The sequence below is a fragment of the Kryptolebias marmoratus genome, linkage group LG5 (genome assembly GCF_001649575.2).
Source record: "Kryptolebias marmoratus isolate JLee-2015 linkage group LG5, ASM164957v2, whole genome shotgun sequence".
NCBI classification, from domain to species: Eukaryota; Metazoa; Chordata; class Actinopteri; order Cyprinodontiformes; family Rivulidae; genus Kryptolebias; species Kryptolebias marmoratus.
The window spans coordinates 21,493,157-21,510,053 of NC_051434.1; the positions used below are offsets into that span (position 1 = coordinate 21,493,157).

The window sequence follows — 16,897 nt, forward strand, 5'->3', positions numbered from 1 at the left end:
TACGGGGTTTTTTATTGTCTATGTAAATGGATAATGTAGCCTAATTATTAATAAAGTCATAAAGCTCTTTTACTGTAACTCCTACAAGTAAAGTGGAAGTGCATGAATTAAACTGAAATACTGTCATGAAAAAGAAGCTTGTATGAGCAGGTGAGATGTACATCTAATGTTATGTATTATGCTAAAATTATAAACAGTAAAGCATTTTTTTCATTTTTCCCCTTTCTGAGAAAAGCTTAGACCATTATTTTTTAATAATTTTCATTTTTAAGTAAAAACTATAAAACATCTTTGTTAAAATATATTGTTTTACTAACAGTAATTATTCAGTTGTGTTTACTAAGATTCGGCTGAGATAAAATTATACTTTGTCACATAAATATAATTTTTGAAAACTAAAAATAAGAAGGATCCAGCTACAAATGAGATTGGGCTTGAGGTGTTAACGCTCATAATGGGTTCAGAAAACAAAGCTGGAGAAAGAATAAAACCAGTGATGTGAATGATAAACGCTCTACTTGATTAGAGAAAGAATCCTGTTGATTTTAATCAGCAGTTTTTGCTTTTGCCTTTCAAAGGTAAAAAATAAAACAAATCCTTGCCCCCCCCCCAAAGATAAATAAATTGGCACTTATATGAAATGTTTTCAGAAAACATTAAAGCAAAGTTGACTCATCCAGGAAATTATTCAGCTTTTTTCATGATGTTTTATTTAGGCTGACAGCAGAATCAGTGTTTCTTCGGCTCTAAACATGAGGCCTTTTAAATTCATGATCTATTTCACCATTTAGGCAGCAACTTGAATGTTATAGCTGAGGAAATCTCAACCACATCAGATTTTTGTAAATTTTTAAAGTTGCAATGTTCTGAACTGCATTCTCAGACAGGATACATCCTACACTTCTTTTCTAGATTTTAACCAGGATCCTGCAGAATTTTTATAAAATTTTAAGATTAATATCCATCTTTACTCTCATCTCGACAGCTTCCACTATACCAGATTCATTTTTAGATTATTAAAGGCCTAGCAATCCTTTCAGGAATGCATATCACCTGCCACCTTTCATGCCAAAATATTAGACCAAGCTCATCTTCTGTTTAGGAATGAAGGAGTTATTTGATAGGGACAGATACAAGTAACGCACATCAAGACAACCAGATGCCTGCATCACAGTGTTTATAGCCATGGCTAATTCGCAACACCCATCCCTATAAGGACCTTTAAAAAAAAAAAAAAAAAAAAAACTAAACTAAATCAAAACAATTACAGTATTAAAAATGAGTACAGTTCTGGTTCATCTTTAGACAATTTATAAGCCTTAAAATGAACATTTTACTGTCAGTTATGGTCTTAAAATCAGATGAGTCCCAAAGCTTACAACTCTTAACAAAGAAGGCTGTCTGTCCAAAGGTCGTCCTGCAAAATGGCATTTTACAGTCCGGATTTAAGGAGCTTCTACTGACTCTAATGTTGTTCTGTCTCTCAAGAAATGTATAAAAAGGTTGAGGTGCTAAATAATTAATGCATTTATGAATTAGTTTAAAAAAACAAAAAATGATAAGGCTGTCAAACCTCATTAGATTGTATTTCTTAACAATAGCACAGTGACAATAGCAAATTGGCTTTTTATCCATAATTTTGATAGCCTGATTGCATAAAGAGCCAGTACGTTTGGTTACAGTTGGAGAGGCCTGTGCCCATGCTGTAATGCAATATTATTTGTGACAAAAAAATCAGAATGCATGCATAGCAGGGCTGCCTGACTTGGTATGTAGTTTTTAATTAGTTTGAAACTCTAAATATTTTTTTGTACTGTTGTTGAAATTGGTGAATCTCATGTGAAAAATACTGTACAAGATGTCACGCTTAGAGTATGTGCTGTGAATGACTTTTAGCTACTACCACAGCAAATTTTAGCTGTGGAAGCCACCTTAAATGGTGTTGACTCTAGAAGTTATCCAGCTGTGGATCCAATGATTACTTTCTCAAAGTTTCATTAAAAGCTATCCAGCTGTTCATGAGACAGTCTGGTAACAGCTAAACACACACAGACCAGGGCAAAAACATTATCATCTACTATTCGGAGAAATGTTGGAAATGCTCAGTCACCAAGGTCTGCTTGGACTGATCAACTGTGAGGTGCAACTTCTTATTCTTTCTCCTCTGGTTGAGGCAGATGGTCCCATGTCCTGGTTCTGGTTCTACTGGAGGTCTCTTCTAGAGTGATTCCTTCCTACTGTTGTCTGCTACACCATGCTGCTCAGATGGAGGAGCGAGGGGAAATGAAGATTTTATGTAATCCATTGGCTTCCATAGTTAGGTTGTCTTACACAAATTGTCCTTTCATAATTACTAATTTTCATATTGTAATAAATTTGTAATAAATTTGATTATCACTTAAATGTCCTAAATGGAACTAAACTGACTTGAAATGGAATGTCTGTAACTGGATGCCATTTTGAGTCAGACTATATTACACTGAATTACTGAGTGAAGAAGCCTCATCTCTACAGTCCCAGGACCGTGGCTCTCAGGGAGATCCACCACTACCAGAGGTCCACCAAGCTGCTCATCCAGAAGCTGCACTTCTAGCACCTGGTCCAGGAGATCACCCAGGACTTCAAGACCGATCTATGCTTCCAGAGTTCAGCCGTTATGGCTCTGCAGGAGGCCAGCTAGGCTTACCTGGTGGGGCTCTTTGAGGACACCAGGACCGAGGACAAATCGGGACAGACCGCTACAAGAGACCCTTCCTGCCCACAGCCATCAACTCTTTAACAAAACCAGGATTATGAGCTACAACAACATTTAATTTCCCTTTGGGATTAATAAAGTATTTTTGAATTTGAATTGAATTTGAACAGATTCCACTGTGTCATTATTTAAATAAACAAAAATGCAGCCAAAATTAAAAAGCTGAGAGTGAAAAGCTGTGTCTGTACCCTGATGCAGGAGTTTATAAACCCCTTTTAGCAGTAATAACTCTCAGTAGTGGTTTTCTGTCTCTCACATTGTTGTGGAGGAATTTTGGCCCACTTTTCTTTCCATCGTTGCTTCAGTTCATCGAGGTTTGCAGACATTTGTTTCTGCTCAGCTTTAGACTTCAATTGGACCATTACAACACCTTGATTCTTTTCTTTTTGAGCCGTTCTGTTGTAGATCAGCTGCTGTGTTTGGGATCATTGTTCTGTTGCCTCATGACTTAGTTTGGTCCAGTACTCAGCTGTAGGACAGATGTCCTCACATTTGACTCCACAGAGTCATTTGGTCTACAGAGGAGTTCACGGTTAACTCAGTGACTGTAAGAAGCTCAAACCATTCATCAAACATGACACTGTGAATTATGGGTAAAGATCTCTACTTTGGTCCCATCTGTCCATAGGACATTTGTAGCAGGTCTTGGGCTACTAACACACCCAGCCTGAAGTCACAAAGCACACAGTGTTTAACAAAGTGAAGTATTTTCATTGTGCTCCTTTTTTCAAGGACCACACTTGAACTGAATGGCACTTATGGTGACAGTCTCCTCTCCATCTCAGCCACTACTGCAGATAAAGAGGGAGAAAATGATTAGAAATCACCTTCAGCTGTGTCAATCAGTTCTCCCTGGCACTGTTCCCTGAACCATTACCATTATCTCTCCCCTACAGCAGTGCACCTCCCACACACCACCACAGCATTGATCCAGAAGTCTTGTGGTTCATTCAGATACAATTTTACAAACCTCGGTTGTGCTGCCATGTTTGTTTTAGAGAGAAGATGCTTTTTGCTGCAATCTTTCAAAACAGGCTACACTTGTTTAGTATTTTTCTAATTGTTCTATCAAGATCTTTAACCCTTTAACCTGCTGACTGAGGCTTGCAGAGTCTGAGATGGAGCTCTTGGGTTTTTTGTCATTTCTCTGAGCATTGCACAGTCTGACCTTGGGTTGAATTTACTGGAACATCCACTCCTGAGAGGATTGGCAGCTGTCTTAAATGTTTTCCACTTGTAAATCTTTCTCATTGTAGAATGATGAACTTCAAATAGTTTGGAAATGACCTTTGACCCTTCTCAGATTGATGGGCAGAATCAGTTGCTTCTCAAAGGTCATTGCTGATGTCTTTCCACCTTGGCATTGTTTTAACACACACCTGTATGCTCCAGAGCAGCAAACTGATAAAACTCATGCTTTTTTAGAGCTGATGATCAGGTAATCAATACATTTGATGAGTAACTCCTGGCTGTTCCTGAACCTCTTAAATCGTCTGGAAGCAGCAAGACTGGACTTAGTTTTCCACACAAATTTTCCATTTCAGCCTTATTTTGATGAATAAATAATGACATAATAGAATCCGTTCTGTGTTTTTGTATGTTTGAGGTTACATTTAAATTATTTTAAAACCTGATGAAAAGATTATTTGTTGTTTTTAATGGACAATAGTCTTTTTTTTCTTTTAATTGTCTTTTACTTGGTTGATCATAGCAACCTATAATAAAATATGACTGAATAAAAACTCTAAAGTAAACATACATTTCTAAAAGCTGCACAAAGAAATCTGCTTCTAGGCCTTCAGAATCATTAGTACAGGCCACAGTAGCGCTGTCAACAAAATAGTTGATTTAACCAATCAGATTTTGAGATGGCTGCACTGTGACCATCTAGAAGGCCCATGAAGATGTCAGCATTTTCACGCCGTTTGATTGGATAGTCAGAAAGCGTAGAGGTCAAAGCTAACACAGGATGTCAGCAGTGACTTGAGACTTGTTGAGGAGGAGTAACTTAAAAAAAAAAAACATAACGGCTGAACGATGAGAAGAAATTGAATTGGTTGCAGATATTTTTGCAATACCTTTTTCAAGACAGACTTTTCAAGAAAAGCTGGACATTGTGAGAAAAGGCTGGCTAACCCAGAAGCTAGTAAGCTTGTCCCAGCCCTGTAGAGTGTTTATTTTCCACTTTTAGGTAGACAACTATTAGCAGTACCCAACGCTACCCAACACAGCACTCAGAGAAAGCACTGCAGTTTGTGTTGCTGGGAATGTCTGTTATTTGTAACTGATCGATGTGGGGTTTATAGACACACTGGGTTTGCAAACATGAGTTATTTAACTTAAGCAGAAATGAGACAGTAAAAACACAGCTGGTCACTGTGATGGCAAGCCACACAGGGTAAAATCCACACTTCACCACAACTTTTTTTCACTTTAGTTTACTTTGCAGTCACTACTTTAAACATAATAATCATTATCTAATATATTGGTCATGTATTAGTTTTCTATCACACCTTGTTTATATGGAGTGCACACCACTGCAAGGTCAAAGTTTAGTTTTATGTTGTAGTAATACTTTTTTCTTTTGAGTTACCTGGGTGTTTGGCTTCTCCTTCCTGGCTGGCAAAAGGTGCTGCTGAGGGCTGAGATTCTTAAGTAGTGCTGACTGCCTAATTGGGCTGAAAAACATGCTTCATATCGGAGAGGTGTTTTGGGGTTTATTTTAATTGTTTGGCATAAGTAGTTATGTTTCATTATTTAGTTAGTTATGATTTTTGAGTCCAGTGTATTAAGTTGACATCTTTTATTGGCATGCCTGTTAAGTGTTGGTTCTGTTAGCCATTTTTCATATTTTTTGGGTCAATAAAAACCCACTTCTTGAATGAAACACATGTCCTCCATGTTGTACTGCTTGGTCTCTGACAGTCACTTACAAGAGATGGTACCCAAGTTGATCTACAGCTCAATGAATAGTTGAGCAAAAAAAAAAAAAAAGAAATTGCACAATGAAAAGGTGAAGAAAAAAATAAAAAATTTGAAGAGAGTGGTATACTGTCCTAATGTTGTAGCAACATTCTGGCAGTATACAACAAGGTTGGTCAGTAAGACCCTGAAGAAGCTGTTTCAGAACACAGATAGTGGAAAACCTTGATGAGTTTGACTCTGTGCTGATGGATTTATTGCACACCTGGATGATTTTTTTAATTTTTTGCCCTGGTGGAAGGCGGACATATTCTTCTCTTTTTACATATTTTCCTAAATTTAAGGAATATGGATCTGGTCAGCTGGTCTCTCAACGCAATTGATCAAATTCTCTCTCGACTGAGTGAAGGAGAGTGGATTCCTGGCAGGAGTGGAAGACTGTGTACCTACCGACGTGGAGGTTCCTTACATATTTGGGTTTCTGATAACAGGATTTCTGCTGTTTGGACCTGGCAGTTACCTGGGTTATCGACAAATTCGTGGATGGGTTCACGGATCGACCAGCACTCAGACTGTGATGAACAGGAGCGAAATTGTAAACTACTCCGAACTGGCTGATATTCCATCATCAAAGACAATGGCCTCTGGACTAAATGCAATTTCTGGACTCAGAATATGGAAAAGGTTAAAATCTTGGAGAAGCTGCTCGTTTTGGAACAACAGATTGGACCTGAAATTTGGCTATTTGGATTCGAGAATGTACCAGCAAAGACTTCAAGGCAGACTCAAAACAAAATCAGCCCGTTCCAAAACAACTCTGACTTTCAAGGTCACGTTGGGAAGCCAAATGTAGATAATAACAAAGTCTTATCAAGTCTCCATGGAGTTTATGTCAACAGAAGCTTGCAAATCTTGCAAGTCAAAATATTACAATATTTGGAGTTAGCTCATCCCTCTCAGTTTGAATACATTTTTAGTTTGCAATGTTCTTTTTTTCTCAGTAATGATAGAATATATGAATTTTTAACTTACTGGGAAGTTGTGTATTAAAAGCTCATGTTGATGAGAAAAACGAGTGCAGATTAAATAATGTCAAACTGACCAAAGTTTTCAGCATTTATTTATAGAAATCATCAGCAGATGCAAGTCGGTAAAATGAATCAACAATTCAGTGTGTTGGGACTGAGATGAGCAAAACACTTTAATTCACTCAATATGTCTTAGAGTCTTAGAGTTTATACCAGTGAAAACAAACAGTTAAATGTAAGAATAATTGTGCATCTGATTATACTAGAAAAAGCAACAGAAAAATAATTAGCATGTATTTTAGATGCAGCTAAACTGGAAGTGATCATTTTCTGCAGAAGCTGCTTTCACTGCCAGCAGGTAACTAACTAACCAGCTGCTCCAAAAAATACAGATTATTAAATTAAATGAAGGTAAAAAATGTTTGATTATAAAAAATATCAAACTGAAAAGTGGTGTGTGCATATGTACCCAGCCCCTTTCGCTTTGAAGCCCTAGCCATAAACCTTCAGAAGTCACATGAGTATTTAGAATCCACCTATGAAGAACAGATCAGGATTGGTTCATAAAACAGTAAACTAACCTACAATAAATTCAATGTTAAGAAATGGAAATATGATGTCACCACAGCAAACCTGCCAAAACTCCACCAAAACTCACAGAGCGAGTAAGGAGGGAAATAATCAGAGAAACAGCCAGGACGGTAAAGATAACTCTGATGGAGCTGGGCAGCTCCTCTACAGAGATGGGAGGATCTGTTCATAGGACCTGTAGAGGCTCACAGAGCTGGGCTTCATGAAGGAGCTGCAGGAAGCCACACACTACTTAAGGAAAAAAAAAACATTAAGAATTTAGAATTTCTTCTCCAAACATGAGGAAGAAGGTGCTGTGGTCAGATGAGACAAAATTTTGAGCCATCGAGGCTCTATGTCTGTATGTCTGAGGCAAACCTAATGCCTCTTATCAAGCTGAGAACATCATCTCTCCAGTGAAGCATAGTGGTGGCAGCAGAATGCTGTAGGGAAAACCTATGCACACACCATTTTTAAAATATTTTTTGGGAATAATTTTAAAGAAGTATGTTTTCTCTTTTAACATAATTAATCTGAAAACTTGTTACTTTAAATCAAATTAAATATCCAAATAAATTTCAGGCTGTACGGCAACTAACTTCGACTAACTAATAATGAAGCCAGTTAAGAGTTACCTTACTCAGTCACATTCTTAAGGAGTTTTACCAGTTTGAGTTACTCGGAAATGGTTTTCTGTCAAAGTTAAACTCATGAATTTTACTTTTATCCCACACTGTTCAGGCATAAAGCACAGTCTGTGTTGCTCAGCTTCAAAACTTGAAGGATTAGCTGTACAAAAAACAGTTACCTTTAGTCATGTTTACAAGTAATTCAGGTCTTTTTATGTACATTGATCTGTCCCTTTGTCATTAAGCCCCTGCCTGCAGTGGGGCATCCAGGGCTCTAATGTGCACACTGGGCAGAGTAAACCAGGCTAAGGGAAGCTCTCGTCGGGTGCTGTCATCTTGGAACTTGATATTAAGGAAGTAATCGCCCGTGTAGAGGAGAAGCAGGGCTCCCTTGCAGACAGTACTTTCTTTGGGTTGAACCTGGTGACAGAAGAGACAGAGCAATAAGTGTTAACAGTGGGAGGTCAACAGGTGAGTGAGTTTGCTGATTCTGATTTAAAGAAAAAAAAAGGTGAGAACAACCCCTGAACTAAAGCTGTTTTCCATATTTCTGCATAATATATATATATATATATATATATATATATATATGTATATATATATATTACACTCTTTCATCTGCTTATTAGACTAAGCTTTTTGTTCTGGCACCAGCTGTCTTCTTTTTAATCGCCTGCAGCTTGTTCAACACTCAAAAATATATTTTTTAAACATACGAAGAATCCCCTCTCTGCCTCCTCCTTTTAATCATAGGATTTCAGAGGACACGGTTCAAGAACCACAAGTGTTTTTCTAAGTTGGGTTACACGGGTTTAGAGTCTCACTCTTGTGAGCATTTTAAAAAATGTCTTAAAACTGACCTGTTCTGTCAATAAAGACAAGCAATGCCAAATTTAACAGTTACCAAATGTACAGTAATTTATTTCTTTAAATACACCAGTACTGTCTACTTTATTTATTTATCTTGAAGTAGTACTGTGTAAGATTTGCTGACAACTCACAAAAATCATCCACTGAACAACTGGCTTTTTCCTCCAACAGTGCAGGAGAAAATACTCCAGTCACTAAAAACGTGACAAACATGATGGACCTTAACTGGAGGTACAGGAAAAAAAACCAAAATTGCTCTCTCTGAGACTCCATTCCTAAGGGACAGCTGTTTGTAGGCTATTAATGGAAAATGAATATAAAGAATATGAAAACCCATCTGGGAATATTTCTCATTTGTTACATAAAACCGTTAATTAAAACTCAAAATAGTCCACCTGTTGCTGTTGAGATCGTGACAGAAAGATCTAAAACATTTCCCTCAACAATCAAGATGTTTATATAGCTCCCCATCCAAATGTGGAAATCACTTCAATAATCAAATCACATATGCAACTTATTAAATAATCTCTGATGTACACACGTGCTTATAAATTAAATCTAATATTAACCGTTTAATGGACGTCTCAGCAAATTCAGTCAAACTACAAGAACACATACAAGCCAGTGTTCATCATTAATTTGATGTGGTTCAGATGTTGGTATCATGTTTCACAATCCACAGTTTAGCTTTTTTTTTTAAACTATTATTTCAAGCTGCTGTCTTGTGATTTCATTTAAGTTTCTAAGGATATTGTTCATCTATTGTATTTTCTGTGCTGAAAAACATGCAATTTCATTTAAAAAGTTCTGGATTATAAGACTAGGCCTATATATTTATTAGACTGAATGGTCAAATGATAATACATCCCTGAATAAATACTGTTTGTGATTAAATTTGATAATGAATGTGACACTGACATGACAACAAAAATTTTAATTACTTAATTAAAAATTGTTATTTGACAATCTGATGTTTATTTTAAGTCTATGTACGCCAAGTAGAACCACGATGATATATAAAATTGTTAGTTGGATTTTTCATTTTGGGATATTGTTGAGACTAAAATTATTTGAATGATCAAACGGAATAACTTTTAATAATAATAATTTTGAAATTTGAAAAATGGAATCAATATTAAGAAGAAATTCTGTAAGTTTAAATCTGTTTTAGTACAACTGAGCAACAATTATGTAATGCTAATCATGAATGAGAATGTAAATAAAGAGGACCAAGAAAAGGTGCCTGAGGTATGCCACAAGAAGTTTTTTAAACAGCTGAAAACATTCTGTTTATACATGGATGAAAATAATTAATGGAAGTTAAAATAATCGAGCCAAATACTTTGTTACAAAAACAAGGACTTTGACGACCTGCTGCTTTACCAAATTGTCCACTCACTATATAGTGAGTTAGCCATGTTGTAGTGGTGTTTGAACTTTTAAATAATTTTCTAGACATCCATTCCTCTGTCTGAGTCTCAAGGTTTGTGAGGTTTTGTATATTAATTGTTTCCTACTTGACTCACTTATAATGGTACGCTGGTGTTGTATCTGTTGTTCTGTTGACAACTTGTTCTTCAACTCAAAAATTAACAGGTTTTACCTGGGGTTGTTTTGGAAAATGCTTCGTCTGAACGGACATGGCTTTATTATTTTTTACAGCATAATGTTTTATTCCACTCATGCAGAGTCTTTAATAAACTCACTTCTTGTTTCTCCTGATGTGTTTTCATGAGGAACAGTTTGTTGAAGTGAGGCATTACCTCCAGCATGCTTTAAAGGAGACACCTGGTGTGAACTACTTGTGCCTAATTTTTAATTAATCATCGTTCTTCATGAGTCATGCATCTCTTGTTCCACTAAATTGGACCCAATCAGAAGCAGTGGGATCAGGCCATGACTACCAGTGTCCTGTGGGTAATGTAGTTTATATGACTCAGCTGTAGTTTACAGTAGGTGACACTAATGCTGAGAAGTGGTGGTAGAAATGCTGGTACTGCGAACCGGTGAGCATTGGCCTCACTTCAATTCTCAATGCTAGTTTGTAAAGTAGTTACCACATCTGCATTTCCTGCAGCACATTTAATTTCTGGGTTTTCCTTATCTTTTGTCAAACCTTTGTGTGTGTGTCTTCATGATTTACACTTCATTCCTGCCCCGCTGTCCTGCATGTTGGATTGAGTTTTTGGATTTTCTGCCACTGCAGGGCCCTAAGTTTTGTTTTCATAGAACTTTATTTTTATGACCTGCCTCCTTCCTAAAGCATTGAGTTTGTGTTTGAGTCGTCACCATTCCTTTAACACACAGGTGTATCTTATTATGTGATGAAATGGGGGAGCAAAATCGGGAGGGGAAAAAAAGGAAAGCACCCATGATGTTTACATCCCAGACATTAGAGCAATAATTCCATTGACAGGGTTTGCTTGGTTGGTGCAGGCATGCAACAGCAATGCAAGAGACCAGGATTCAAATCCTGTGAAGGTTATTACCTCCACCAAGGTGGTTACATTTTTGGTAGTCGGTTGGTTGGTTTGTCCTTCCGTCTGTCTATCTGTTAACAAGATTACCTAAAACTAATGAAAGGCTTCTGATGAAATTTTCAGGAAATGTTTGAATGGTCACAAAAAAGTGATTAAATTTTTGTAGTGATTCAAATGCGACAATTCTTTACTGACCTTATGGCTGTGGAGGAGGTTTGTTTGTTTTATCCTCCGAATACTTCAAGTTTTTAATTTTTTTTTTAAGTTTTACATTTTTTTTTAAATCTCTAAATTGCCTGTCACTTGAGTATTTATCTGAACTCATCCAGTCTTCTTCAGATTCTGGTTCTCCTAGCTCTTCTGAACAACTCATTTTCGATGTTTCACGTTCTTCCTCAATAAGTGCACTAATGCCTTTATTGTAGCGCCCCCAAAGCTGTGGAACAATCTTCCGCTCCTAATCAAGTGTGCCACCTCTGATGAAGCTTTTAAAACATGGATTAAGACACATTTATGTTAATTGAATTTTATTGCAATTAATAGCTATATCTTTTAAATAATTTTGACTTTGTTTTTATTCTCTGTTCTATCATCTGTCTTTCTGTTTTGATGATTTTAGTGTTTTTAACTAATCATGTCTTTGTTGTAATTGTTTTATGGCTTTATTGTACACCACTTTGGTCACCTTTGATTATTCACGGAGAACATTTAAAAAATAACTGACTGACTGATTAAAACAAACCATGGGAAAATGGCAATAAAAAAAACAAAATCAAATGTAGGCATTTTCTTCTACTTTAAAGTCATATTTAGTTCAATTTCAGCCTAAACTTTTGTTCAACTTCAAAATATTCATCCCCAATGAGCTCCTAGTAGATGTGAATTTATGATCAGCATAAACGAATATTCCTACTGTCTATAAATTTGTGGATATCTTTGTGCTTCTAAATAGTGTGATATGACTCAATGTTTTTAATCTATATATAGAACATCACAGTTGTTTTTAAAATAAAATATATTTTTTTAGTTTGTAACTATGAAAGTAAAATTAGAACCAATAAATACTATATGCTTTTGTCTTATTGCTGGGAATGATAACATATTTTTAGGTCGAAAAATGGAGGAGTAAAAACACAAGTTGGCACCCCTACTTTAGAACATAGAGGTGCACCGAATAAATCCTCTGTATGGAGCAGGCGCCTTTGCAATGTGTGTAATATAATATAATTTATTATTGTCTCTAAATGGAGGAAAGACTTGTTACTTTTTAACACTGATAATACATTTATTGTACCCATGTTCAAACTTATTAGTACCTTTTTTTGTGACTTCTTAAAATGAGCTATCATCAACCTGGACCTGATGTTTGGAAATCTGTAGCACGAATCCTTCTGGTTACATAATGTAGAAACATAACTCATATCTGTTCACTGGAGAATAAGAGCTATGCTTTAGCTGCAACTTACCATTTCGATGAAGAAGGTGTTAGAGCCGATGAAGGTGACTGCTTCATTCAGGTCGTAATTCTGGACTCCGTTCTGGTAGTCCTGATACGGCATCACGGTGAGAGCCAGCGGGCCCACTGAGTTCTTGCTCATGTTGGTCAGTTTTACCTCCAGGGTCACAGCGTCGCCCACTTTACAGTCAGCTATGACATCACAGTCGCATGGTTTCCCATTCACCAACACATCTGGAAACAGAAGGGATAGGACAAGGTTATGACTACTGACAGGAATATGAAACTCAAGACGGGGATAAAAGGTCTTTAAAACCAACACACCCATCCGTAACATCTTCAGTCACTCATAACATTTTAATCCAGCCAACCAGGAAACAGTGTTTGAGTTCAGTTCACTCATGCGTGGCTGTTGGCTCCTGATGGGCCCCCTGTTTGGCTCCAATGCAGAGTCATAATAATTTGTTTTAAACATCAGCTCCCAGTGAGCTGAGAAGACTTAAACCATGCAGGAGGTGTTCAGCAGGGTCTGCCGAGATCACTGAGGTCACAGCTTGTTATAGAGCCATGACGACACAAACACAACCAACAATGCTCCAACCCGAGTGTCATATGCTTTCTAGTGTTGCACCTGCAGCTGAGATAAACACGATGAGTCAGAGGCCGATGAATGAGTGGAGAGATGTTTGCTACTGCTGCTGCTGCACACAATGAGGGTGGACGCTGAGAGACAATTCTACAGGACCCCCTCCTCTCAAATTCAGTTATCTAAAGCACTAAAGAGATCTTACTTCCTCCTTCCCTCCCTCTCTTCTTTTCATTTCATCCATACTCCCTTCCTCTTACCCATCCTTCATTCTCTCATTCCACCTTTTCATTCTTCCTTCCTCTCTCCTTCTCTATTTCCTTCCTCCCTCCCTCCCTTCAATCTTCTTTTTCTTCTTCTCTCCTATCATTCCTTCTTTCCTTCCATCTTTCCCTTCTCCCTTCATCCCATCTTTCCTTCACCATATTAGAACAGTAATTTCTCATCCTCAGTTTTAAATTTCCACTCATTACTAAATAAATTAACATTCAGGAACATTTTTTTCCTCTGAACCTACAGCTGAAAACACAGATGCAAAGCTCTTCATATGAGAAAAAGTTTTCAACATTAGCCTCTAAAAATATCAAACAAAGACAGAAAACGACAGTGAAGCTCAGAGCCTACAGAGCTGATGTTTTATGGAGAATTTACAATGTGATTTTTGACTCTTTGCTCTCTGATCTGGCTGCTACGTTAGTCTTCATGACCCTCACCACTTTATCAGAAGATAAACTTCACAGCTCAATCTCTCCTAGTATTTTAACAATCACTGCTGCAAATAGTTTTTGTCAGTTAATACTACAAAAAAATGCATTCAAGTGAAAATAATAATTTTACTTGGTGTAAATGTGCTTTGTTGATCAGAGCTGAACCACTTCTCTTGAGGAAACATGCAGTCGTTCAGGCTGTTGACTGTCAAGCAGAACTTTATATAAAAGAGTCTCAAGTTATTTTACATGCTGATGTGTAGAAAAGTGACTTCATCATCAGGTTTTTACAAGAACACAAAGTGCGGAACATGACTTCCTTAAACACAACACCGACTTCATTCAGGTCAGGTCTGTTTTAAAGTTCTCTCTCTCTGAGCTCAGTCGTAACAGATTTCTGTCTGAAGCAGGAGTTCACAGGATAAATAATGTGTCAACAGCAGGGAATGATCCAAACCTGCTTCCTGCCTAACCATCATCACACACTGACTGTGAGTGCAGAAATATTCTGATCCCAAAGCCTTCTGCTTCCATTCACACCTTCAGAATCATGCTTTTTTTATTTTTAGTCTAAGCCTAACACATCCAGACTGTCGGCAATGTGTGAATGCAAACATCAAATTATTAATTTAGCTGCATGCTCTGAAAGTGTCAATAAATTAAAGGCCTACTATTTCTTAGCAGAGTTTTAAAACAAGATCATTTAATGATGAGGAAATGTTGAGTTGTAGCTGTTTTGGTCAAATCTATGTGTTGAGGATTAGTTTCTGCTAATACCCCACCAAACTGTAGCTCAGTATCTGTAAAGCTGACAGAGTTACAGCAGTTTTTGTGTTGCTTTACGTTGATTAGCTGTGGCAGCCATCTTAAATTGGGTTGACTCCAAAAGTTAATCAGTTGTTCAGATGTACATCCTGCGATTACTTTCAGAGAGTTTCATTAACATCTGTCCAGTGGTTGACTTGAGTTGTTATTAGCAGTTGGTACTTTATGGTTTTAAAACCGATCTTGCGTGATCAGTTATTGCTCAGAGTAGGTGTTCAGAATGACTCTTAGCTACTAGCACACCAAATTTTAGCTTGACATCTGTCAATTTGTATCAATATCTGTGATGACCAATTTCTTAAAAAAAAAAAAAAAAAAAACAGAAAAAAGAACCAAACAAACTACAATCTCTTGATGAACATGCAGTCTGTAGCTGTTTGTTACAGGTCATACAGCGATATTTGTATTTATGGTTTCATTTAAAGCGCTCTGTTGACATTACATTCAAATATTTGTGCACAACAACCATTTCACAGCCAGCAGCTTGAGTCTTTAGTGATACCTTTACAAGCAGATATATTTAGTTTGTTCAAAGTCCTGTTGCTAGGAGAGCTGCAAATTATAGTTAGCCTACACTGGTGCTAAAAGTGGAAACAAATGTTTTCACATTAAAAGTGAACAGAAGAGGATGGTTAGTATGTAATGAGCTGATGAACTCCCACACACATGCAGCTCAGTCACACACACACACACCCACAGCCAGAACACTTGCTGCAAACTTTCTCCACTCTGTTATCTCAGATTGTCCTCCAGCAGAGAGATGATCCACTGACTCACAGGACCCGTTCTGTTTCTGCCACTTGCACCAACAGCAGAAGTTGCAACAATGTTCAAATATGCATTCAGTGAGCTTAAAACTAGAAATGTGGGGCAAAACAAACAAAACATTTTGGGCAATCCATTTATTACTGAGCGATCACATAAAATCAACTACCCCTAAAGATGTTTGAACAGCATCTGCTGAGTCTTAGAGATGGCCAGTAATTTTCAAATGCTCAAAGTCTTGTTAAAACAGGCAAATTTGAAGAATTAACGCAACCATTAGGAAAGTCTTTTTCACACCATCACCTGGTAGTGAAACACTAAGCTGTTTCTTTACTAAGCTTATGCTTTTCCAGTCAGGGTGCTTTTGTTGACAGAACATCTACTGCCCACCACTCTACAGAAAGAAAATAAATAAAAGAGAAACATCTTGAAGCATCCCAGCATCCTTCTGCCATTGTAGTTTATTTTGAAAAGATTATAAAGTAGAAACTATGGTCATGCGTGAGCTAAGAATTACTTTCAGGATATGTGCACCCATCTCCTCAATGATATATTGGACTGGAAAAATGAAGGATTATAAAGAGCCTCGACTAGCAGAAATAGCAGTAGCACAGGTCTCTGTACCTGAAGCCTCTGTTTCATTAGGCTTTTCAGCTGCAGGCCTTGGGGTAAGTAAACTTTATTTCAACCGCCTGAACATGGTCATTTTTCAGCAAAAACAGGGAATGGTCTTAAAATATAAAGCAGCAGCTAAGATTATGCTGGTGTGAATTCTCAGTCATCCAGCCCTTACAAAAAAATCCCACGAAATTCACATGTGACTTTCACATGTGATCACGTGGTCACATGCAAAAGTCACATGTGGTTCACAGAACTTTTTACATGTGTGAATGATGTGAATAACATGTGAAAGTCACATGTATATGTGTGGTTTTGGAACATTTCGTGGTGAAATCACATGTGATTCCCATGTGATCACATGTGATCACATGTGAATCACGTGATTTACATGTGATTCCCACATTTCCACATGTGGAAATGTGTGATTCCCATGTGTATCATGTGATTCCCATGTGATTCCCATGTGATTCCTATGTGTATCACATGTGATTAATATGTGTATCACATGTGATTCCTGTGTATCACATGTGATTAATATGTGTATCACATGTGATTAATATGTGTATCACATGTGATTCCCATGTGTAGCACATGGGATTAATGTGTATCACGTGATTCCCATGTGTATCACATGTGATTAATATGTGTATCACATGTGATTAATATGTGTATCACATGTGATT

The 16,897-nt window shown here is 37.2% G+C and overlaps 1 protein-coding gene across 2 annotated transcripts in view; it reads right to left on the minus strand.

Moving 5' to 3' along the window:
* Window positions 1-6,764: 6,764 nt before the first annotated feature.
* The window catches only part of trappc9 (trafficking protein particle complex 9), a 336,991-nt gene continuing 326,858 nt past the window's right edge, over window positions 6,765-16,897 (minus strand). For both annotated transcript variants that reach the window (XM_017431170.2, XM_017431169.2), the window contains 2 exons: window positions 12,721-12,944; window positions 6,765-8,324 (listed from right to left, as the gene is read on the minus strand). In XM_017431170.2, the coding sequence (XP_017286659.1) occupies window positions 8,145-8,324; window positions 12,721-12,944 (404 nt within the window). In that variant the 3' untranslated portion in view covers window positions 6,765-8,144. The remainder of the gene's footprint in view (window positions 8,325-12,720; window positions 12,945-16,897) is intronic.